Source organism: Dipteris shenzhenensis, chromosome 19 (assembly GCF_047967505.1).
Source record: "Dipteris shenzhenensis isolate YYH24624 ecotype China chromosome 19, Dip_SZ_1.0, whole genome shotgun sequence".
NCBI classification, from domain to species: Eukaryota; Viridiplantae; Streptophyta; class Polypodiopsida; order Gleicheniales; family Dipteridaceae; genus Dipteris; species Dipteris shenzhenensis.
The window spans coordinates 48841037-48867235 of record NC_141614.1 but is presented as its reverse complement, the minus strand read 5'-3'; the positions used below and the strand labels follow the sequence as shown (position 1 = coordinate 48867235).

Sequence of the window (26199 nt, the reverse complement as noted above, 5' to 3'; positions counted from 1 at the left end):
ACAAGGTGGCTTATCTCAAAGGAGACCATAAGCTTGGATGGAGACATGGGAGAACCCTCCAATGTTAGCACCTCAGTGGCTCCAAGAACCAGCCTCAATGATCCCCACTCCCCTACCCCTTCTATAGTAGCTAGATTAAGGGAAACTTTTCCAACTTAATGGGTAGGCTTGAACTAACAGAACCAATAGACATGCTGAACCCATTTGCCTCATGTGTCATTCTAGCCATCAGTGTTAGAAGTAATATTTAGGGAGCCAAGTCCCCCATCACCTACCACCTTATCCATCCTTTGATGAAAGCTAGTCATATAGGGGTAGATTTGTCTCCAAAATACCTCAAAATTTTCAAATTTTGTTCAGCAAAGTGGAGAAAGGAATAACCCGGAAGGTTCAAAAATAAGAACCCCTACATCACAAGTTCCCTCATTTCCTACATGGGCAAAAAACATGGGAGGTATGCCATCCCCATCGATGACAACCTCTTATAGGCCTATGCCTGGGGTGAACATGCCACTTCTAAAGGACCTCCAACCTAGTGTGTTAGGCCCCACTGACCCCAAGTAACAATGAAAATGCCTAGTGGGTCAGGATTCTCGAATCCTACAATTGTATAGCCACCAAATACATGGAGCCCTCTATACCCAAGGTACTTAGTGAAATAAGACCACCTCCATGATCTTCAAGCATCAACAACAATGTGCTCAATATCGGACCAGGAGAAACAATGGAGGCTGAAGCATCTAAAATCATCATCAACAACAAATGAGAGGTAACCATCAAATTCAAGCCTATGGATTATGAAAAATCAAGGCAAAAATTGGAGAGCAGAACTCCTAGGGGATTCACTCTTCATTAAAGGGGAACGTCACTTGTGTGCATGAACTTCAAGAAAACCCAATATTTAAGATCCACGTAGAATGAGAAAACACCCCTATTTAAGATTATAAGATACCCATAAAATTCTATTATGTCCCCCCCTTAGATCTACATTCTTTCTCAAGAATTTATATTACACAATAAGCAAATTTAGATAACTTTTCCTATGACTATTTAAAACCATACACAAAACCAAACTTGTTCGGACTAGTTACCCAACATAGCCTATACTATGTCCCCCCTCTTAAATATGGCATGGAACCCCTAACTTAAATTCAATATTGGGAAAAAATAAAAAGGGCTCCCACCCCTAATGTATAAGCTTATGCATCATTTCAAAAGACCCCTATTGTACACTCATGTGATATCATAAGTTTCCCCCTCTGAATCTTCCGGGGCAGAACCACAAGAACCTACCTTGAAAAAGGTAGAACCATAAGAACCTGCTTGTCCCAAGGACAAGGGAAAAGAACCAATAAAGGAGGATCACACACAAAGATTATCCTCTACCTCCTATTGGGTAGTCACACAAGAACCTACTCGACCACTAGTCTATCGCGCTGCCATTGAACAAGAACCTACTTGACCACTAGTCTATCAAGCTGCCATTGAATTCAATGCATCATCTTCAAGGCAAATGGTAGTTACAGAAGAATTGGTCTCCAAAAAGAGATAGTAACACAAGGACTTGCTGCGAAAAAAATGGAATCCACTTTGGAAGCTACAGAAGAACCTTCCTTAGTAAGAAATTTAACATCAAGCTTTGTGATAGCTACACATGTCACAACAACCATGCCAAACAATAACCTTTCAATGAGAATGATAAATTATTTTTTATGGCAACTTTCTCAGAAACAACTTGGGCTCAACTCATCTCCAATTCATCCACCCAATGTCTAGCCTTTGGAATCACTCATGCCATGCCATGCTAGTTACAGTGGAATCCTATGCTACTAGATGAAATATCCACTCTCCTAGCAACAATTCCACAAGACAGGTCCAGTGAAGGCCTATGAAGCACTGTGAGACAACTATTCTTTTCCTCAAGTGAACTTTATTGTAGATTGTGCACGGCAGGCTTCCAAGAAAATCCATCATATTCCTTCCTGCATGCAACCACAAATTTTAGAACCACCTCCTATTTCAAAACCCTATCTTCCCTCTTAGCCCTTTGCTTCATCAACAATAATCATCCTCTTATGCCTTCTTTGTGCCTTGCCACTTGCTCTTATAGTCATTGGACTCCTTGCCCTCTTTGTGATCTCTCTTGCAATAGTTCTTTCCCTCCTCAATAGTTTCCTATAGTTCTCCCACAGTGTTGCCATGGTGAAGTATGAGCTCTTGATCAACTTAAACCTTGCTCCTACCCATGTTCACGAATGGTTGAAATTTGTGTGCCTAATAGAAGTAGTGCATGCCCACTCACCTTGTGGCCAATAACAATCTCACACATTCGGCTCAGGGCAAGTTAGGGTGGGATGTAGGGAGTACATACTCTCGAAATAGCTCATAGCTCAGCATCTATGATTTCCCATGGATGGGCATAAGAAGGTTACACCAGCCCTCCCTATGGAGATGGAGGCAATGTTTAGCACCACCAAGAAATTTTCTAAGGGCTCCAAGAAGCATACAAAGTACCTCCTTAGTAAGCTCAAGAGTTTCGAGTATATTCCCTGCTTTTGCTTTTTGCTAGAGCTAATCTCCCTGGCTCTAGAACAAGTCTGTTAACATATCAACAATAGTAGCTAGGTATATCTCGCAGGCCAAAGAGGGCAATCCAACCTTCCCTCAAGCCATGCCTATGCACCCAAATCAATTTCCAACACCTAAATCCTACTCCTTCTCACACTGTAATCACCTTCTAGCCCCTAAATCCTACTCCTCATTGTAATCACCTTGCAACCCCTAAATCATACTCCTCATCTTCATCAACTTTTTGATGCCTAAATCCAATTTCTTCTCACCATTTTGTTTTGTTGTAATCCCAAACTTGCTTTCATTGACCTTTACCAATAAAAATCTTTACTCCTCTGATTTCTAATCCAAGACACTATTTTTAAATTCCCTCTAAATTCCTCTCATGGCTCCATTGGAAGATCGTACCAACAAGCCGCAAAGAAGCACCTTGCACATCAAAGTTGCACCAGAGTATGCTATGCCTCATCAATGCCATGGCCACAAGATTGTCGACAAGGAAAAAGTAGGTCAGCTACGACAACAAGGATCAAGGTATGTCGACTCGTGGAGCATTGGTGAACTCTATCTAGTGGATCCTTTAATAGGTGCTCCTCCTATTTTTAAAAATGTGACAAGTTTGATCCAATACATAGGCGATGGTCTTCAAGGCTACTTGGCTGTTGTAAATGCATCGGCCGTTCCAATGCTAAAGCACAAATTGCGAAGGTTCACTTATTGAGGATGGAAGGAGAAACTAAAAGAATTAAAGATACCATGCATAATCTCCAGGAACAAGTAACCCAAGAACAAAAAAAACATGTTGATTCTTCACAAGAGATAATCACACGATTGATTGATGAAAGAACCAATTGTTGAAAAAGACTTGGTCCTTGTAGCAACATCTTGATACATTGACTAGGAGATTAGAAAGAATAAAAAGAACCCCTCTAGGTTACAAGCATAGGATCAAGCCTATGAAACCAATGGAGAGCTTTGCACATCATGGTGGAGCAAGGAAGCATAGGGTGCAAGCTTCATGATTTGTATGTTTGGACTATTTTGTAATTATGAAGCATTAATGATGTAGTCATTTATTTTTCTCATGTTATCATGCTTCTTGCAGAAATTCTATGAGGGAGGTTATTGGAAAAGATTCATCCAACAAACTTTGTGCCATAAAGAGTATAGTGAAACAAAAAGAGTTCATTTGTATTCTTAGGGATCCCCATTGACATGTGCTTTGACATGCAGTATTACATGAGGTTGCAGCTAATTTAGAGGACCTTGTAGATCTAGAGAAAGTTGTCCATGCATGTGATGATGTTGGCATTAGTTGGAAAGGGTACTTAGGTTATATAATGGCTTTGTATATGCACTTCAAGGTCAAGGCATAATGAATCCTTTATTACCTAGACCATTATATGTTAGAAATGCAAGGAAAAAAATAAATTGTGTTGTCCAAGATTTGTTGGGTGGATTTATATACATTTCAGATAGCATGATGTTGGAAGGCACAAACAAGACAAAAGGACAACAAAGCAAAAAGAAAGGTGTACACACTATCAAAGGGGTGAAGCAAGGACCAAGCACCTTTGAGTACACGAAGCGCAATAATGTCTTTTTGGATGTATGCAGGGTCTAAGCTACAATGGTGGAGTTTTACAAAGTGAAACCATGTCGTAGGTGATCTTATATTTTTAATGTGAAGTGCAATTTTTATAGGAATCTTTTCTAATCATGCTAATCTTATAATCTTTCAGATTGTGAAGGAAAGTTAGCATTTGTTATCAAATTTGATGAGTGTGAAGTTGTAAAAGACCATAAGTTGGAGAGGGTTAGTATTACTTTGATGAACAAAGCCCTTCCACATGCTAAAGATAAGGAAGTAAGAGAAGATTTTAGTGTGCAATTGGAAAGAAAAATTTGGTGGCTTGCAGCATTTGAACTTCCTAAAGAGACACACTCGTTCTTGAAATGGGTTTTCGATAGATTTGCAATTCCATTTATCATAGATGCCCAGACAAAAGGAGAGATGCTTCAAGTTGAATGGTTTGGATCCTTCAAAGTTGAATGGCATATGGTAGGAGACCTTAAAACACTGAAGTGTATGTATGGAATGGAATTGAGTGCAAATGCAACATATCTGTTCCTTTTTTGTATGAATTCACAACAACCCCGAGAGGCAGTAGTGACATGAGCACAGGAAAACGTAGAGGGAAGGGAAAAATAAAAAGAGGAAAATAATTTGGGAATGCTAATGATGTGATGAGTGACATCATGGATGATGATACTAATAAACGGGTGTACTAGAGAAATGGAGTAATGAGCTGTGATCAGGATGTTGCACCCAATAGAGATACGATTGATGAAAAATGGGATCTAATTTTAAACATCCCATTACAAACAGTGCATTTTTGTGTGTTGCATGCCGAGATGTGGCTCATTGATAAGTTGCTATACTTGCACATTGTATATGCATGGAACATGAAACCAAAAGAGAGAGAGGCCTCATGTATAACAAGGGTTGAATATCTTCTCTCGAGCATGGGTCTACATGGAGGGAATGTAAAGCTATCCAAAGATGCACAACTCTCAAGAAAATCAAGAAATCTTCCAAATAAAGTGTCCATAGGAGGCTCAAAGGCACGAAGTTTTTGTCCAATCATGGAAAATTTTGATTAAATATGTGTTGAAATTATTGGAAAGAGTTATCTGATTGCACCACTAATTTGGAAGGTGATTCTTATGTGAGAACACTGAGAGCACGTGTTTGGAAAGCATTGGACAACCTGGTAAAGATCTTGAGAAAGCCTTCCATAGACAACGAGGATGTGCAGTTATATAAAGTCATCGTGAAAGAGTTCATTGAAGCCATGGTCGATGGATGGGGTGAATCACACATTACTCATGGCTAAAAGTGGTAAAAGCCCTAGACAAATATGGCCTCTTTCTTTTGTAAGATAAATAGCCGTAATGTTGTGTGCATATAAATGGTCCTATACGGTTGATACAAGAAAGTGGAGGGTCCTTGTAAGACCCCATGTGGATCTATATGGTCTTAAAAAGGCCTTTGAAGCCTGGTCAACTCAATACAGTCATTACAGGGACCCTACAAATTTTAATGCCATGTTCTCTGAATCGTACTTAGTTTCACTAGATGTAAAAAGACCACTACTAGTAAAGCCTGAACATATCCTTACTTTAGCTTTCCCGTGGGTGTAACTATGAATTAAAATGTGCACTCATGTGGATGGATTGAAGAAGTTCTAGCTTTGCAAGCCGTTATGTATGATCAGGTTGTTTGCCATAAACATACCCCTACTACAGTTTTTGTTTCCGGATGCATAAAATGATGAGCTAACTACCTTGAGCTATGATGATGTGCCATGGTAGGATGAACGAGTATGATGTTAGATGAATATAGCACCAAATGAAGATGGTCATTTCTATAGCCAATCGCTAGAAAGAGACAATTGCATGGATCCCATAAAGGGCACTAGCTAGTTGCTAGTAAGGGACGACCACATAGACCCCATAAGGATATGCCCTAGCCAATTGCTAGGAAGGGATGACCATATGTCTCCCATAAAGTTATACTCATGTGGCTCAATCTGCTTGATGCTACACCCACAACAAGACAAAGCAACTATAGACGCGCTTGATAGATGCGCAAAATAGCAGGCGCATCTATAGGCACTACTAGAATAGTGAAAATACGGGTGCGTCTAATAGTGCATCTGCATTGCAAATTAGACATGGATTTAGATGCAAAACAGAGAATACAGAAAGTGAGATTTTGGTGCAGGCTAATAAATGTACATCACTGCTTTCCAAACATTTCCCATGATTACCAAAGCACATAATTTTAATAAAAATATCAATGCTTTTTGGCAAACCCACATATACAAAAATTAAGTGAGGTGAGGAGAATGAGACAATATGTTCAATAGTTTTGCTAATATCAATGATGGGCTATGGTTCAATCTCATCCTCAATGAGATCAACCCTTGCCAAACTATCTACTTCAAAATCCAAACCAGTGTTGAGATCTACAAATACATTCAGCCCACTACTACTTGTGCTACTCATGTGCTCATCGAAATCAGCATCACCAATGGTAGACTCGTCCTCATGGGTAATGGCCTCAATATCTGTGTCTCCTATCTCATGATCATCATCCTCTCTCGTACCATGGTCATCATCACCTCCATGGCCATGATCATCCTCCATACGCTCCATATTAATAAATGTACTATACATCACTTTGGAACGTGGCGTAATAGGTATGACATGCCATCACCTATTATTATCCACCATTGGTTGATAAACGACCTAATTCAAACACAAATACAGTCATGTTATTTTCCTTGCATCGAAGGTATCAAATATTTAAAAGTGAGTATTTTTATATGTGTGTACAATACTTGTTCACAGTGTTGGGATAGTACTAGTGTGTCCTTCTTACTTTGCCAAAACTTTGTGGAGTCAATAGTTACAAAGCCACTTGCATGGCATTTGATTGTTGCATTAGGACCTCTTTCCACCACATCCTTAAACCACTTTACATCCAAAACATACACAAAGAAGCGTTGAAATTCAAGCCTAATAATATCTTGGATTATGCCACAATAATTATACATGGCTCCATTGGCTCCCTCAAAGCTAGCAATGACGCCGCAATCTTGTGTGTTTCTCTTATCATTAATCATTGTGTTTGAAAATGCATGCCCTCACACCATATAGCACTGAACATAATACACTATACCAAGACAAAATCAATTAAATAAGCAATCTAAATTGTTGAAAGCTCCTAACTTATGCATAACATTCTATATATGACCTTGCTCATGCATCCCCTAGAATACTCCCATTCTTCCATTGTAATATGCATCCCCTCATCTCTCTCTGCTCTCTCCATTTTGTCAGTAGCCAATCCACATGAATATCCTTTAGAAGTGCTCTTAGATGCTGAGGGTATGGCACACAAGATCCATGGTGTGTACTTTTTCTCTCTTTTATCCTCACTTTTTCTCTCTTTTTCCTTCTCTCCTTTATCCTCTCGTTTCGTCTCTTTTCCTCTCTTTTCTCCTCTCTTTTTCTATCTTATCTCCTCTCTTTTTTCTCCTCTCTTTCCCTCTCACTTTTTCTCTCTCTTATCCTCACTTTTTCTCTCTTTTTCCTTCTCTCTTTTATCCTCTCGTTTCGTCTCTTTTCTCCTCTCTTTTTCTCTCTTATCTCCTCTCTTTTTCTCTCTTTTTTCTCCTCTCTTTTCTCCTCTCTTTCCTTCTCTCTTTTTCTCTTTTTTATCCTCACTTTTTCTCTCTTTTTCCTTCTCTCTTTTATCCTCTCTTTTCTCCTCTCTTTTTCTCTCTTATTTCGTCTCTTTTTCTCTCTTTTTTCTCCTCTCTTTTCCTCTATTTTCCTCTCTTTCCTTCTGTCTTTTTCTCTCTTTTATCCTCACTTTTTCTCTTTTCGCTTTCTCTCTTTTTCTCTTTTATCTCCTCTCTTTTTCTCTTTTTTCTCCTCTCTTTTCTCCTTTTTCTCCTCTCTTTTTCTCTCTTTTTTCTCCTCTCTTTTCTGCTCTCTTTCCTTCTCTCCTTTTCCCCATGTGAAGCTTCAATAGCCTGACATTGAACAAGCAGATACAGATTTCTGTCACTCTAATTCAAAGAATGCAGGAGTCTGTAAATGCTTGCTCAATGTCAGGCTATCACTCTATTTTTTCTTTTGCATCTCATGATGAGGGCATGCTTAATGGTAATCTTCTTCTTTTCTTTTCTTCAGTTCATCATGTGGCGAGGAAGCTCTTCAGCCTCACCTGATCTTGGGGATGCCATCTTTCGGGAGTTATATAACATTTTGGGGCACCCTCCCACTCTTGGGGAGTTATACACATACATGACGAGTACTCCAAACACCCCCCAGGAGTCGGCAGTATAGACTCTAAATCACCCCAACCCCACACCAGCTCAGATTACCCTAGTGGAGTCGAGACAGCCCAACCAGCTACAAAGCCGAGCCCCTTCTTCCCCCCTGCGATCAGGAGGCCATCTACCTTGCAGAGCCACCGACGTATTCCCATGCAGTCGAGAGTCGTTTCTCCAGCTACGACTGGCCAGTGTACTCTCGTGCAGTTGAGAGTCACTTCTCCAGCTATGAGTGGTCAGTGTACTAGCTCGACATAACAGGGCAGCAGGCGTAGTAATAGGGAGAGCGGTGGGGGATGCATGGCATAGTGCTTTGGGGGGGGTAATGGTGGGGGTGGGGATGATTCAAATGATGCAGATGTGCCAGAGGGTGATGGTACGATTTTCTATGACATCACTCAGACAGAAGGCATCTTGATGGATGCACGGGTGAAGGACATCATGGCCTTCATGCACTCTGTAATTGCTAACAACTACAGAGATTGCTTTATTCACTACAAAGACCAACTAGAAAAGTTGGCTAATGAGACCCTCGCTGCTGTTCGCTCTAGGTATCCCAATCCCCCCAATGCCTTAGTTTTAGTTACATTGTAACCAAGACTAATTGGTTCAAACACCTTAAGGCAATCAAGAGACATCTTGTGCGTAGCATATAATATGACTTGAAGGCGCTACCAGATAAGAAATTTAGATGAACAAACTGAACTTATATTGAATGTAACATATAGGATCACATAACGGAGGCTGATGTTTTTGCTGCCTTTGATGATGCGATTCACGATGGCGTGGAAACGCTCTGGCATTGCTATCAGATCCTTTCACACAATCAAGAAAGGCATCTTCGTTTCTTGTGCATTCGCAAATTCAAGTGTGATTGAATTCCTTTGCATGTAATGGTCCCAAGTGGAAATTCACAAGAATAAACAATACAGCTTGTCTGCATTGAGTAGTAGAGAAACGAATGCTGGCGATTAACACTATGCAATTACAAGCCTTAGCAAAAACATGCTTGATGTCAATACTTTCCGGTGAACTAATTAAGTTGAAGTGTTGTAATTTGATAGGGGAGCGCACTCAATTCTCAAGTTCCAAAAGGCCAACATCCACTCATCTCTTGCGCCGTTGCTGCTCTAGACGATTTTGGAAGGTAGAGATTTTGTAAAGCGTAATATCTGAATATTTAAAAGATAATTTCTTCATGGATTCCATGATGTATTTATCATCTATTGTGTTGCAGACCCCATGTAGTCAGTGACCAAACAAATCACGTAAGAGTACATGAAAATGAATCACAAAATCAAAGAGCTTATTGTTTGCACACGACATCAACCTCGCCTCAGCAAATGATGTAGCGCACAGCAATAGCTAGCCAGCAACGAGTGGGAGAGCACGCAATTCAACCAAAGGCCCACACGAAGTCGTCAAAAGTCTCTGCCCATGCAACCCAATCATCATGCGACGAGCCAACGAAAGCAAAACCCCACACAACTCTAGTAAAGCCTCAAAGAACTCCAATGATCGAATGTTCGAAAATTCAAATTAATACCTGGAATTTTACGCTACTTTTGCCAAAACCCCAAAACCCCACAATCGACTAACGAGCCATGCTAATAAAGAAACACATGAAGGAGAGGTTTTCATATCTTATAATCTTGATTGCCCAATTTAATTGAGCACTGACTAAGATCTTAAGGTTCTCCCATTCTCTGTAGGTCGCTCCTATCTCAGGGTCTATGGCGTCGTCCATGCTGAGATCCCCAACAGCAGGGCGTGCCCACGTAGAGACCCATTCCAATTCCAGCGCTTTGATCCGCGACATCATCATCGGAATGTCTGACGGCCTCACCGTCCCCTTCGCCCTCGCTGCTGGGCTCTCAGGATCCACCGCATCCTCCTCAATCGTCGTTACCGCAGGGCTTGCAGAAGTGGCCGCCGGTGCAATCGCGATGGGTCTAGGCGGGTAATACTTTCTACGCTTCGAGGAGATGGGAAATAGGATATTGCACTTCCGGGACGTATTTTTGGTGATTATACGTTTTGGTGACCCGTGTGACTGTGCGTGCAACTATTAGGTATATGGCAGCAAAAAGTGACAAGGATCACTACGCGCGTGAAAAAAAACGCGAAAGGGACGAAATCGTTGAAGTGCCGGACAGAGGTGGTCTCTACTTTTTGATTGGGAAGTTCGCAATTTGCCCTGTTTGCCGATTCCGTAAGAAAGTATTGCCACTGCGCCGAATTGATATGTGTTACACCTGTTTTCTCTCAGAGGCTGATGAGGTGAGCGATGTGTTTGCTAAGTTCGGGTTGCAACCTTCCGAGTACAGCCCATTAGTAGAGGCTCTACGAAGGCGGCCAGATGATTGGTTGGAGTTCATGATGAAGTATGTTTTGCTCTTCTGCAAAAGTTTCTTGCCGTTACGTGAGCTTTTTGGTAATCGTTGCAAACTGAGCTTGATGGCTACTGTGCACAGGTTTGAGTTGGGGTTAGAGAAGCCCGATCCAGGGAGAGCGATGAAGAGTGCGGCCACCATTGCCGTGTCTTACATAGTGGGAGGGCTGATTCCATTGCTACCATACATGGGAGCGGCGGATGTGCGAGAAGGGTTGTACATCTCGATAGGCGTAACGTCGCTGGCATTGTTGGGGTTCGGGTTTGTGAAGGGCAAAATGACAGGGATGAAGGCGTGGAGGAGTGCGATGCAGACGCTGGTGGTGGGGATGATAGCGTCTGCTGCGGCATTCGGACTTGCTCGCGCAATTCAAGCATTCCATCCATCCGGCAACTGAGCCATCCACAGCTCACCTCGTCCTTTGCAACGGTAAGGGCTCTCATAACTATGTTAAATCTCTCATGGGGGAAAGAAAATGGCCTTCATTCTATGTAATTAATCTTTCACGGGGGATGATTAAATATGTTAAACTTTTCAGCGGCACAGCCTATCAATAAGCATAGCCGCGACACCTCACGCGGTTGGGTGTGTTAGGAGAATGATCCTAATAGGGACATTTTTTGAAACTAAGGTTCGATAGTGTGGAAGTGATCTCGGTTAGTACGACCACATGTCTAGCTCTAATTGGTGAGACACTTCGATGAAGTTGATTGGATGACCAACGTATTTGGCTTGTGACTGGCTTCTCAGATGTAAGAACGAGTGCATGGGATCCACGTAGACGTAAGAACGAGTGCATGGGATCCACGTGGCAGTGCTTCTATAAAACTCCATCGGGACAATGGTACTTTCTTTTTGTCGTGACCATCAGTCTTAGAGCCGTGAGTTCGTGTAGGTCATATAGTACAATTGCATCTTGGCTGTAGGGTTGTTAGTCGAGTCCTGTAGTCGCCAACAAACTCTGTAGAGGGGAGGCATAATTTGATACATCGAATGGTAATAGACAGTCATAGTTTTGACCATGGTAAACTATTCTTTTGATGAGTCTTTCTTCATCTTTGTATATATGAAGAGTGAATCTCACATGTGAAGAGCGAATCTCACACGTGATAGGATTCGATGCTCTCATTGTCTATCTAAAATCCAACAGGGTGTTTGGGCTGCCTCCGCTTGAATCCTTGGAGATGCCCCAAGCGTGTCCCATGTGCTTGTCAGAACAGGCCACGGACAGATGTGCCCTTAGAATTTGGTCATGTGTGTATTAGTGGGTGCATGACTGAAAAAGATATTTGTTTTTAAACAAATTTGCATTACATTGCACCTCGGGGGTCCACCTTACATAAGCCAGCTATACAACATGCGTTCGAAAGGTATTTAAAAACCCCCTCTGTAACCACGTTTTATCTATTTTATATATCCCTACTGTGAATTTTTTGATCAATAATTATATCCCTTCCATAAATTAAAAATTTGAGAAACTTATATTTTTTGCCCTCCCCTTGTACATTTTAGTGTAAGTTGAAACATACGCAACTTATGAGAAATTGTATCGTATAATTGAATAAAACCATTTAGTTTATATGTCGTGGAGATGTATGCTTTACAACCATACTAGTACCTAATAGAACATATTTTCAACTTTTGATCTTTTTAATTTCAAAAATCTCATGTATTTACTCCACCTTATCTAATTTTGTTTCCTTGCATGCTCCCAAACTGTCACTAGCTACTAAAGATTTGCATGAAGTAACTTGAATTGAACCATGAATAAAATCGCACAAATTTATAAGAAGATGGTTCAAACTTTAACCTTATGTTGATCTAATGGGAGTTTTTATATTAAATATGATGCATCTAGTAGCATTATGTTGATTTAGTGCAAGTGTTTATTTTCAATATGATGCATGCACTAGCGTCATGTTCCCTATCTGCCACTTTCTATATTAGAAAAAGATAGTGTTTATCATCTCATCATAAAGGCATCCAACTTAATCATGTTAAGTGTGTAACTTAATCATGTTAAGTGTGTAAGAAAACAATACAACGTCTGTGCTCAACATATAATAGGATCTCGTATGCAAGAGAGAAAATCAAATAGTATGGAGAATAAAAAATTTGATTACTGTAGATCTGATACAATAGATGACGCTGCCTCCCAGCTGTGCACTCTTGTAAAAGAAGCTTCGATGGCGAGCTGGAAACAATAGAGGACAGAGGTTGGATGCTAAGGAATCAGGGTTGCTGTATTCAGTGATGAAATGGGCTTCACGGGCTCGCTCTTATATAGCCACTAGTCGTAGTCGGTTGGACCCAATTGGGTGATCGATCCAGTCCGTTCAAAACGGTCAACTGGGGATCGGACCCGAAATAGGCCACCGATCACACGATAGAATTGGTGCGCAAAATAGAGTAACTAATCTACGGTATCCGTTCAGCCCACAGTCATTCGGGATCATCTGAGGCTCCAAACGGGTCTCGCAACTCGAGAGTGGGCTATCCTGGGAAATGCTCCATCTACCCTCAATGCGGTCAGTCATGGGATGCCTTCCCGCACTTGCATGTAGCCTAGTTGGCAGTGTGTCAACTCCGTCTAGCCATCAGGCCACACATGGCCCCCATCTGGTGTCTAAACCAGGACCTACCGGATAACCGAGCTACTCAAATGTCTTCTCCTCATATGAGGGGGCTTACAAGTAGAGTTCGTTGGTTCCTGCGTAGTTACACGAGAGTGGAGCATTTATATCTAACACCCCCCTCAATGTCCACTTGCAACTGAACTTACTTTTTCAGTCCAATGCCAAGTCGATGAAGATGCTTCTCCAACAAGTCTCTTCCAAGAGCCTTCGTGAAGATGTCTGTAGCATTCTCTATAGTCGAACAGTACACCAAGTCGACCTCTCCATCCATGATGAGCTCGTGTACAAAGTGATATTGAATCTCAATGTGTTTTGTGCGAGCGTGGAACACCGGGTTCTTTGCAATCGCCATGCAACTTTGATTGTCACATGATAACTGCGTAGGCTTGTTATGCACTACACCTATGTCCCCTAAAATCCTTCTCAACCACACTGTCTCGCAAGAAGCAAAGCATGCTGATTTGTACTCAGCCTCGGTAGAAGAAAGAGCAACTGTGGGTTGCTTCTTGCTGACCCATGACACAACTCCAGATCCAAGTGAAACAGTAACCTGTCACTGATCTCCTGCTGTCCACATCTCTTGCCCAATCCGAGTCACAGAATCCGGTCAAGATGTTGCCCTTGGTATAGGTGATGCCATAATCAAGTGGGCCTTTGATGTATTTCAGCACCCGCATCCCTTCCCTCCAATGGTTCTCCCGGGGCTTATTGGAAAACCTACTTAGTACACCAGTTGCAAAACTGATGTCCGGTCGTGTGTTGCACAAGTAAATCAAACTGCCCACAAGCCTTATGTACTTCGCTTCATCCACCAGTGGTGATGAATCCTCGTTTGAGAGCTTCACGTCAACCTCCATAGGGGTACTAACTATCTTGCACTCAGCCATGCCAAATGCCTTCAGTATCTCTCCAGCATACTTCCGCTGTGAAATGAAGATTTATTTCGGCTCTTACCAAACTTCAATCCCCAAACAGAAATGCATCAGTCCAAGGTCTGTCATTTCAAACTCTCTTCCTAGAAAATGCTTTGTTTGTGAGATCTTTTCTTCATGGTTCCCTGTTATGACAAGGTCATCCACATAAAGGACCACGATCATACACTTGCCTCCTTCTCTGAAGATATACAAATTTGCATTAGATGGGCTCCTCCTGAACCCGTTTTGCAGAAAGTAGGCATTAATTCGTTGGTACCACGCTCGTGTGGTCTGTTTCAGCCCGTAAAGTACCTTCAGTTTATAGACTTTACCTTCTGAATCGGGGATCTCAAAACATGGTGGTTGTTCCACATATACCTCCTCCTTGAGATCTCCATTCAGAAAGGCGGATTTTACATCCATCTGAAACACGGGCCAACTTCCCTGGGCAGCTAAAGCCAAAACACTGCGAATTGTGGTTAGTCGAGCTGTGGGAGCAAAAGTATCTCGATAATCAAAACCATATACATGTGCGAATCCTTTTGCCATGAGCTGAGCCTTGTACTTATCCAATGTGCCGTTGGACTTGTACTTGGTCTTGTACACTCACTTGGTGCCGATTACCTTGCATTTTGGTGGTCGATCCACAAGGTCCCAAGTGTTGTTCTTCATTATGGAGCCATACTCCGACTGCATAGTCTCCATCCACTTATCATCACCATGTGTCTCTTCAAGACACTTGGGTTCTTCAGCACGGATCACCTCTGTCATCAACGCGTAGTTGACCAAGTGTTCCTGCGTCCTTCTTTGCTCCTCTAATCTCTTGGACCGGTGGTGTTTGGATGGTTCCTGCTCAATGGCTGGAGGTTCTCTGCCATCCAAAAGCTGCTTTACCCACTTCGGGAATGACTGTTGCCGTTGTGGTTCTGCAGGCTCTTCTTCATCTTCTTTATCTTGAATCCTCCCAAGCACCGTTGTGGGAGTTCGGTCTGCTGTTGGTGGTGATACTGGAAGGATATCCTACTCCTGGTTGTCTGAGAAGGAAGCATCCTCCTCCAATTGATGCGGTTGTTTTGAGAAGACCACATCACGACTTACAATTACCTTCTTGGTAATAGGGTTATAGAGACGGTAACCCTTCGCCTCTTCACTATAGCCCAAGAAAATATACTTCCGGCTCTTCGGTTCCCATTTGGTCCTGTTAGCATCAGGGACATGCACAAAACAATCACATCCAAAAACTCTGAAATGTGCAGCTGAAGGTTTCTTACCAGAAAAGGCCTGTAGTGGAGTCATCCCATTCACAGCCTTCGTGTAGCTACGATTCAGAATGTAAACTGTCGTGTTACATGCTTCAGCCCAAAAAGTCTTTGGCAAATCTTTTCCTTTCATCATACTCCTGCCCATTTCGCAGATGACGTGCATCTTGCGTTCTGCTACTCCATTTTATTGTGATGTATGTGACAGGGGTTTCTGCCTCTTGATCCAGTGATTTTTGCAGTAACTTTTCAATTCATTTGATGTGAACTCTCCACCTCTGTCCGATCTCAACTTCTTCACCTTCCTCCCTGATTCTTTCTCAACCATTACATTGCATTCCTTGAACTTACTAAAAGCCTCGTCTTTAGTCTTCAGGAAGTATATCCATATCCTTCTACTGTAGTCGTCGATCAGCGTCATGACTCGTAGTAGGAACCACCCAAAGCTTTCGTCTCCATCTTTCCACAAAGGTCCGTGTGAATGAGGTCTAGAGAAGCCTTTGCCCTGCTAGCTTCTTTAGGAAAGGGCTGCCGATGCTGCTTGCCCATCATGCAAGCTTCACATACATCAAGCAGATCTGAAATTTCTGGTAGGTCTGCAATCATTCCACTTTTATGCATCTCCTTCAAAGAACTAAGGTTTAGATGACCAAACCTCTCATGCCATAGCTTAGTGTTCTTCACATCCACTCGAGCACTGAAAGTTGAGAGTTCGTAGATGTTGTTGTGCCGTGTACCTTTACCAATGACCTTCCCTTGAAGATCTAGAATCTATGTACCATTCTTATCGAATTGAACTTTGAGGTCTCGATCCATAATCACAGAAACGGACAAGTTCCTCTTGATATCTGGCACCTAAAGAACATCGGACAACTGTTTTACAACTCCATCTGACTGGAGAGCAATCGTACATTTTCCTTTTGCTGGACATTTTGCATCATTGCCGACTGCTACCAGGATGTCATTCCCTTCCGGCTGTAGAGAGGTATACCAATCCTTCTGACTAGTCATGTGGCGCGATGCACCACTATCATTGATCCAAGGTTCATCCGCAGGTACATGAATTGCCTCCGTGCAAATCTCCTCAATTGCTATGAACAGCTCTATTGGTACTGCCTGCGCGCTGTTGCTGGACTCTTTCTTTACTCCGTTCTTCTCATATGCAATCTTCTTCCGGCACTCATTCTACTTGTCCCCTGCCTTGTTGCAATAGAAGCACTTGATCTTCTTCTTTCTCTTTTTATCATCAGAAGAAGATGGGTTACCAGAGTCCTTACCCTTACCTTTCTTTGATCCGGTCCAGAAAGCCGAATCTTCTCCAGTCCTCGTCTTTTGACGCATCTCCTCCTCCAGAAGCATTGCGCTGAAATTCTCAAAGTTGAGGAGCGGATTTTTGTTTTGCGTATTCAGTGCCGTAACAAGACCATCGTACGTTGGTGGAAGAATCCGTATGCAGCTCCGTGCTAGATTCTCGCTGGTGATGGTGATGCCAATCACAGTCATCTGATCGCGTAGATTCTTCACCCTGGTGATGAACTTCTCTATCGCTTCAGACTCAGACAATTTCTCATTCGCGAGTTGAGTCTCCAGATTCTGAATCCGCGTCTGATTCGTGGTCTTGTACTTATTTTTCAAGACCATCCATGCCTCCTCCACTATGGTGACATGTTGAATTAACACCATGATGAAATCACTTACACTGCAGACAATAGAACACAGCGCATCTGCATTTCTTCTTGTCCACGCAAGAATCTAATCCGCAGCTGGTACTATCTGTTGTCCTGCATTGGCTAGATCTGGTCTCGCAATTGGCCTCATGTCCACCCCAGTAGCAGTATCCTAAAGCTCGTATGTGCTTAGGATGGTCTTCATCTTGAACTTCCAGAGTAGATAGTTAGAGCCGCCCAACTTTTCACTTTTGCCGAACGGTGGGATTCGCAGTCTTGCGAGCTAGCCATCTCTCACAATTTGCTCGCAAATAGAAACACACTACCAAATCTTCTTGCTAGAGTCTAGGCTCTGATACCATGTAAGAAAACAATACAACGTCTGTGCTCAACAGATAACAGAATCTCGTACGCAAGAGAGAAAACTAGATAGTATGGAGAATAAAAAATTTGATTACTGTAGATCTGATACAATAGATGGCGCTGCCTCCCAATCGTGCGCTCCTATGAAAGAAGCTTCGATGGCAAGCTGGAAACAGTAGAGAACGGAGGCTGGATGCTAAGGAATCAGGGTTGCTATAGCCAGTGATGAAATGGGCTTCACGGGCTCGCTCTTATATAGCCATTAGTCTCGGTTGGACCCAATTGGGTGACCGACCTAATCTGCCCAAAACGGTCGACTGGGGGTCGTTCCCGAAATAGGCCACCAACCACACGATAGAACCGGTGTGCAAAATAGAGCAACTAACTGGCCCACAGCCATCCGGGATCATCTGAGGCTCCAAACGGGCCCCGTAACCCAAGAGTGGGTTGCCCCAGGAAATGCTCCGTCTACCCTCAATGCAGTCAGTCATGGGATGCCTTCTCGCACTTGCATGTAGCCTAGTTGGCAGTGTGCCAACTCCGTCCAGCCATCAGGCCACACATGGTCCCCATCTGGTGTCCAAAACAGGACCTACCGGATAACCGAGCTACTCAAATGCCTTCTACTCATATGGAGGGGCTTACAAGTAGAGTTAGCTAGTTCCCGCGTAGTTACACGAGAGTGGAGCATTGATATCTAACAAAGGGCACAAAGTTATTAAGATTATTGTTACTCAATCTGTACCTTTTTCTCAATTTATGTCGCTTTACTTTTCTATAAGTTACATGCTTTCATATTTATGTATTTGCATTACTTTTTTTTAAATTTTTGAAGATCCTAAGTTCCAAACCATATGCTAGATGCATATGATATAAAAGAAAAATTTGTAGAACGATGAAATATTACAACTTCTTTATTGAATTCAGATCTTAATTATTAATGCATCTGATAATTTTTCAGTTTGGAAAGCATCTTTTATTCCATTTGTACTATATTTCAATTCAAACTTTTGAAGGACCCATGCTTCCCCTCACAATTTTGAGATCATTTGTAAATAAAATAATGAGCTATTTTAGCAGATAGAATTGGAATGCGTAGATCTTTAAGGGAAGCCATACACCACCTGTACATTGGATGCATAGTTTCTTGGATATAGTCTATTCTTCCTTTAGTAGTTCTTTAGAGTTTTACAATCCATCTTTTACTGCACAATATGAAATTTCACTCGAAGGTTTAGTTAGAGGTTTGGGATGTTTCAAGCTTTGATGAGATCCATATCACACTTGCATTGATTGCAAAATTTGTTAGATAAACTCTATTTTGTAGATGCTCAATTTGATATTCAAACTCTAGCACACAACCGAGAACCACGAGCTATAGTCAAATTTCATCAAAAGTACCAAATGGAAAGGTAGAGTTGGATCCAAAGTACAAGCATATTGATATCTAAAAATAGATACAAGTTACAACCAAGACTTTTCATTAAGAGTATAATCAAAACCTTAGACTTAGATGTGGTAAAGAAACAGCTAGAGCTAGCTAGACTAAAGGTTGCTACGTAGACTTCTCCTCCTTATTTATGGATACTTGAATGACCTCAACTGGATAACATGGAGGATGTGGAATTGCCTTGTTTATAGTGTAATATTATAGCCAAGGGAGGGCCCTAAAAGAGGCCACTTGGCTTCCAAATTTGACTCTCCATCTAGTATTGCTCTGTTTATTCACCAACAAGAATCAAGAATTTTGCATGATTAATGTAAGTAGATAACGCTAGAAAATGTTTGTACTCAAGTTTATCTAAATTAGTTGACTTACAACAAATATAGAACTATATCTCAAGAAAAGTTTGTATTCAAGTTTATCTAAAGATATTTGACTTACAAAAAATGTAGAATTTTGCCTCAAGAACTAGCCCATTACAAAAAATGTAGAATTTTGCCTCAAGAACTAGCCCAAGTCCTTATGCGATACGTGTGACGTATCATTATCAGAAACCAAAATTAGCCAAGGATGATGATCTAGCTCATTATAAGACATCTTGAAAAGTTTCACCTTGCATGAAAAATGAAAAGTAAACTTACCTAGCATGTTTCAAGAAGTCATTAAAAACTTTGTAGTCATTCTCATCTAGCTGGTACTTGTCCGATCTTACATTATATGTTAAATTTGCTAATGCAATAATTGTTTCAATGTCCACCATATTTAAGTTTGTCAAATCATAAGTGAACATTTGTGCTCCTTTTGCCCTTTGATACCATCCAAGCTGAACTTCCAAACCTTGGGGCCTATTACTAAATCAAAGCCATGCTTATAATCCACGTACCTCCCTCCAACTTTCTTCCTCATCTTTTGAAGTCTTCCTAAGTACCATGTACCATGAGTTGCATCCATCTTCCTCGTGATTGTATCTTTGCCATTTCTTTTCATGTGTTGAATTCCTTGTCCTTTTATGTCATCATGAAAGTATACTGCACAGTCACAACCTATGCCAAATAAATTTCCATTTGCAATTCAAGAAATCCATCCAACTAGGAATTTATCTCTCCTTGCACATCTTGTCCAGGCAAAGAGGTTAATATTTTGAAGGGGGGAAATACTAATGGCGTTCTTTATGCTATCAAAAGTACATTTCACTTGATAGCACCAGAGAGGATTCACAAATATCCGCACATCATGTAGATCTTAAGTGAAATTTTTGAAGTTCGACATTATTTGCTTCATGCAAACATCACGACATGTAAAATAAATAAAATCCAACCTTTGGGTGTTGTGGATTTCAATTTGCATCGTTCTCATTTCTTGCCCACTTTTATGATGTTTGAACCTTGGCCAACGTTTCTAGGCCTCCCATGTTTACTCCCTTTGGGACAACTAATTGCTCTTGGATGCCCAATTAAAGAGTAACATGTAAAGAAATGTACAAGTTTCTACAAACTTCTAGACTTTTGTGAAGTTTGCCTTACAGAAACTAAAAATTTAATGATGATTAAACGATATCATTGTGAAGGGAATTCAAAAAGAAAAAAATAAGAAGTTTCCATATCATTAAAGATGCATGCAAAGTATGGAACATTAATGTAAAAGTACAACAAGCCAAGTCAAGACATCACAACGAAATGAAGCATAGGCCTACGATAGAGGGGAGAGAGAAAGTACATGGGCATAGCAAGACTTACATGGTGGAGAGGGAAGCCATGAGATAGGGAAGGGACTTAGAGCCTCTCATCACCCTTAAACGGTGACTTATGTTGAGAAAGCCATGAGATAGGGAAGGGACTGGGGACCTATGTCACTGTGCAATGGTAGGAAGCCATTTGATGGAACCATCACCCTTCCCTCACATGAAAGGCCAACTGAGCTGCTAATCAAGAAAAATTAAAAGGCTTTTGAGAATGTGTAAATCTTCTGGTAGGCTTCTTTCAAATTGATTTTCAAGTAAAAATTGGCTTGTTGGGTTGAACGCACATGGCTCAATTACTTTCATGGGGGGGGGGGGGCGAGAGAGAGAGAGAGAGAGAGAGAGAGAGAGAGAGAGAGTCTATTATCATCCTCCAAATCAAAGATCTATGGGAGCCACATATCCATCATTGGCACGTATGCATTCGTGAAGGCTTTGGGTACACACACACACACACACACACACAGAGCAAAGATAAATGAGGAAGCATGAATATAGAGAGGCTTTGAGTCCTCATGTTGTTTTATGTACATGCTAAACAACTCGATTGGAAGATCCCAATACCTTAACCTCCTTCGATTTAATCTATTCATTACTTTTGGACTGGTGCACTCTCCAAAATTATTTTTATACATAATTTTGGAGTAATTTAAGATGTATTTTTTTTTGTAAATCAACTCTTTAAAAAATCAGTTAAAACAACAAAGTAAGATAATTTTATAAGTTTTTCATTTATAAGGAAGAAATGGAGTCTCAAAAGGGACTCCAGTTAGTGTTTCCTAATTTCAAGGGATTAGAGAGGGATTTGAGGTGTACCAATGAGAGTGCTCCTTTGTGTGGGGCAATGGTATGTTGAGGTGGAGGGATGGCAAGCATGCAGAGATCCCCTATTGGCTATTTCTCTTACATTGGGGACCACCCAAACCATCCTTCCTCCCCTTAACCCATGCTTCACCACCCTCCCATGTGCACCCACCCCAGATCATCCCCAAATCTCATTTATGTCTTTGTGGGCCCTTGTGGGCGAATTTCTCTTCTCCTTAGGTGTGGTGCAAGACTGCCCCCTCTTTCTCTGGTCCAACTGCCCTCTCCTTCCACTGTGGGACCTTTTGGACAAATTTCTTTTGTCCTCTAGCCTACTGCAGGTCTACCCCCTTTCTCTGTTTCTCTACTCTGGTCTAACTGCCCTCTCCCTCCATTGTGGGACCTTTTGAATGAATTTCATTTGTCCTCTAGCCTACTATAGATCTGCCCTCTTTCTCTGCTCTTCTCTAATCCAACTTCCTTCTCCCTCCATTGTGGGACCTTTTGGATGAATTTCTTTTGTCCTCTAGCCTACTGCGGGCCTGCCCCCTCTCTCTCTTCTCCTTTGCTCTGGTCCAGTTGCTCTCTCCCTCCATTTTTTAAAATTTGGGTTGTAGCACCTCCTATAGCCGGTCTTCTCTCTCCTGCTCTTCTCACTCTTTCTGTGCCTCCTCTTGCTCTATCCCCTCATGCTCTACCTCCATCTTCTCTTTCCTCTCTTGATTTGCCCTCTCTTGCTCTATGGCCTCTTGCTTAGCTACCATATCCTACAGGTTCTCTTTCCCTTCTCCAGGAGCTTCTCCTTCTGGTACAGGTGCTCTTTTCCCTCCTACAAGCACTTTTCCTTCTGCTATAGCAACTCTTTTCTCTCCTATAGGAGCTTTTCCCCTCTTTCTTTTCCTTCTCATATAGGATACAACTGCTCTTTCCTCTCCTACAGCTATTGTTTTCCCAACAAGCATGGTCTAGAACATAGTGACACAAGGTGGTAATGTTGTGAGCTCTAGTGTGTTCTGGAGGCATGGTCAGGATGAAACTGACACAAACTGGTAATATTATGTGCTCTAGTGTGTTGTAGAGACATGGTCAGGAACAAAGTGATGAAAGTGGCCAAACATGGCAATATTGTACGCTCTAGTGTGTTCCAGAGGCATGGTCATGAAGAAAGTGATAGAAGTTGACAATATTGTGAGCTCTAGTGTGTTCTAGAACATGAAAAATACATTGAATGACTTGAGCTTACAGTTTGACTAACTAGATAGTCATGGAAGTTTTTGCCAAGGGTCCACATAAGCTTCCCAAGAGGAAGGATGTATTTCTTAGACTATGTACCTTCCTTGCCTATCTTCTTTACAAGATCCTATTTTAACATAGGAGTGGGAAGTAGTGGAATCTTTGATATAACTCACAATGGATTGTCTGTAAGTTATGTGCAGGAATACCTTTTAGTCATGGAAAACGAAATGCATAGTCCTTCAACTTTACTTGAAATGGTGAAATGGCAGGCAAGAATCTAGAGAAATGCATGAAAATGTCCATTTTATCCCTCGTAGTGCAACATCAAACAATGTGTTTGACTAGTACAAGCTGTCCATAAATTGCAGGTTGGGTATTTTGAAATTTTCATAGGTTTTCTTCATGACTTGGAGGACATAAAAAGCATTGATGAATTTTATTTTGATGGTTTTATTGTGTGGTTTCATGTCCAAAGTTTTCAGGTAATATGTATAAAGATTTCATGCCTAAAGTTTTCATGTCTCAAGTTTACAGTTTATACCTATTTGCCTTGCTTGCATCATTAAAGGAGACAATGCCATGATGGTAAGCATCCTATGTATTGATTTATATTTTATGGTCTTTTAATGTAATGTGCTTTGTTAGGTCTGCTAATGTAATGGTTGTTGAATTGATGCAGGAGGCATTTGAGATCACTCATTGGTGCACTATATTAGTCGAGCAGGAGGATATGTTGTGGTCTTCGACATCCAATTTTTAGAATGGCCTATTTAACTACTGAAGTGCATCAAAGTATTGACAGCTTGATCATTGCGATCCACATCACATGGCTTCCCCTATTGCATTGTATCCCATTGGCAATGGTGTAAAAAACTTTGTGCCTAGCTACCTTGAGAGGAGAGCCCTAATGGTATTAGTATTATGATCTTACTTGGGGATTTCAAAAGCCTCTTTTTTCTATGTATTAGAGGTAGCAAAGAGGAGGTACAGGCTATGAAGAGTCTTCATATTTGAATGGAGAGATTATAATATAAAAATGTACATTTTATCACATTCTCTTCCTTGCAAGATACCATGTCATAAGCAATAATTTTGATTGAGTCATGGTTGAAATTTTGAATGTGTTGTTAATCCAATATAAGGTAATGTCGCTTGTCGCTTTGAATTGTAGAGTATTGAATACACCACCTCCAAGTTTGTTGTGTAGAGAGGTGAACCTTTTAGATGCAAACTTGTCCCCTTTCCTTCACTTGTATCCAAAGTAATTATAAATTTATGATCCCCTCAACTTGTGACCGATTTTTGAAGGTCTTCTATATTGAATTTGAACAATCGAGGGAAAATAGGGTCGTAGACCATATTTTTCCAGTCAAATATCATAGAGCTACTCATGCTCTCGATTTTGAATTAAAAAAATTTACAATCGGAGTTATAGCGCAAAAGTTATAGCTATTTTACTATTCTCTTCATATTCCATGCAATTAAGTTCTATTACTTGTATATATATTTTTGTAAAATTAATTTAGAAAAATATTATGAATATTCCAAGTCAAAATAATACTCTCGCCCAAGTTTGGTAATTTTGGTGACCATTTTTTGCAAATGTAGGAGGAATTAGTCAGGACATCATGGGGTGTCCAAAAATGCACAAACTCACCACGGCACGAATTTGGCCATCATGGGGTGTCTTAAAATGCATAAACCCTCCAGATGGCCGAATTCACACCGTGGTGGGTTTGTGCATTTTTTAACACCCCATGATGTCTTGACCAACTTTTCCTTCTACGCCGTGGTCAAATTCCTCCTTTATTTGCCAAAAATGGATATCAAAATGGCCGAAGTTGTCATACTCCTTCATCTACCTCTTCAAAATCTATATTTCTTCATAGGAAATTATGAAGTGCATCAATCCTTTACAAGGTGATATAGTAGCCAACCTAAAAATTAAAATAAAATATACATGGATATAGCCAACCTCCATGACTAAGAAAACATAGAAAATGAAATTTATGGATTCCTCTTCAAAATATATATTTTCTCATGTAATGCATCAAATTATTTCAAGGTGATTTAGTGATATGAAATCAAATATTTCATTGACATAGCCAACCTAAAAGGTGGCTCCAAAGGCAAGATAAACAAAGAAAATAAAAATTTACAAGGTGATGTAGTGAAAGATCAAAGTCTTCTGGATTAAATTAAAAATTACATTGACATAGCCAGCCTACAAGGTTCCTCCAAAGCGCAAGAAATTATATAGAGAATATATTGCATAAGGGTCTTACCAGAGCTGTGCTACAAGGCACATAAGTTGTCATATTGACCAACCGTCATTTGCTAAGTTACTTTGTAAATATTTTCTTTTTCATGTTTATCTATGTTGAAGTTGATGCATCTATAAAGACACATGGATTTCAATTAGGTAGATGAAGGAATTTGACAATTTGGGCCATTCCAATGTCCATTTTTGGCAAATGTTGAAGGAATTTGACCGTGGCACTGATGACAAAGTTGGTCGGGATGTCATGGGGTGTCCAAAAATGCAAAAACCCACCACGGCGCTAATTTGGCCATTTGGAGGGTATCCAAATGGCCAAATTCACACCATGGTGGGTTTTGGAATTTTTGGACACCCTATGATGTCCCGACCAACTTTGCCTTCTCCGCCGCGATCAAATTCCTCCTACATTTGTCAAAAATTGACATTGAAATGGCCAAAGTTGTCAAATTTCTTCATCTACCCCTTCAAAATCTATATTTCTTCGTAGAAAATCATGAAATGCATCAATCCTTTACAAGGTGATGTAGGAAAATCTCAAATTTTGGTTTTTATATAGTCCATCGAATCAATGTGGTGCCATGGTCAAATCCCTTCTACATATGTATTGGAATGGCCAAAGTTGGCAAACAACATTTATTAACTTGTAAGTTACATCAAAATGTGATATAACTTTTGTGTGTAAGCTGATATAAAAAAAGATGCAATATTAAAAACAACAGATAATTAAAATAGACATAACAAAAGATTCACCATTTGGCCATAGATACATGAAATTTTTTTGCTTTAGATAGAAGAATATTATTAGAAATAGGTGTTTGTATTTCAAATTGTATTACAAAGAGGCTTCATAGCCTATTTCTCTTCTTCTTCAACTCTAATACACCAATAATAGGGTCTTTGAATCCTCAACTAAGTCCTTAGAAAGACCGCTAGGCTATTTGGAATCTCACATTCAACTCGTAAGTTCTTATAATCTCATGTACA

General features: G+C 40.8%; 1 protein-coding gene across 3 annotated transcripts; it reads left to right on the top strand.

Annotated features, from left to right (window-relative positions):
- Positions 1–10122: 10122 nt before the first annotated feature.
- On the top strand, positions 10123–11689 carry LOC147890576 (vacuolar iron transporter 1-like). Of its 3 annotated transcripts, none has more exons than XM_087390550.1 (5): positions 10123–10440; positions 10553–10638; positions 10750–10864; positions 10955–11302; positions 11655–11689. In XM_087390550.1, exons 1-4 carry the CDS (start codon positions 10214–10216, stop codon positions 11268–11270), a joined length of 744 nt encoding a protein of 247 aa, XP_087246676.1. In that variant the 5' UTR covers positions 10123–10213; the 3' UTR covers positions 11271–11302; positions 11655–11689. The 3 variants fall into 3 exon arrangements, with proteins under 3 accessions (XP_087246676.1, XP_087246677.1, XP_087246675.1); XM_087390551.1 differs by lacking the exon at positions 11655–11689 and adding an exon at positions 11339–11553 and having other exon boundaries at positions 10955–11288; XM_087390549.1 differs by lacking the exon at positions 11655–11689 and having other exon boundaries at positions 10955–11553.
- Positions 11690–26199: the final 14510 nt, after the last annotated feature.

Bases quoted from the DNA above. Each gene is read 5' to 3' on its own strand.
- LOC147890576 (XM_087390550.1), top strand. From the start codon at position 10,214: ATGGCGTCGTCCATGCTGAGATCCCCAACAGCAGGGCGTGCCCACGTA. The intron at 10,441-10,552 runs GTAATACTTTCT...TGCAACTATTAG, and splicing joins ATCGCGATGGGTCTAGGCGG to GTATATGGCAGCAAAAAGTG. The intron at 10,639-10,749 runs GTGGTCTCTACT...GTTTTCTCTCAG, and splicing joins CGTTGAAGTGCCGGACAGAG to AGGCTGATGAGGTGAGCGAT.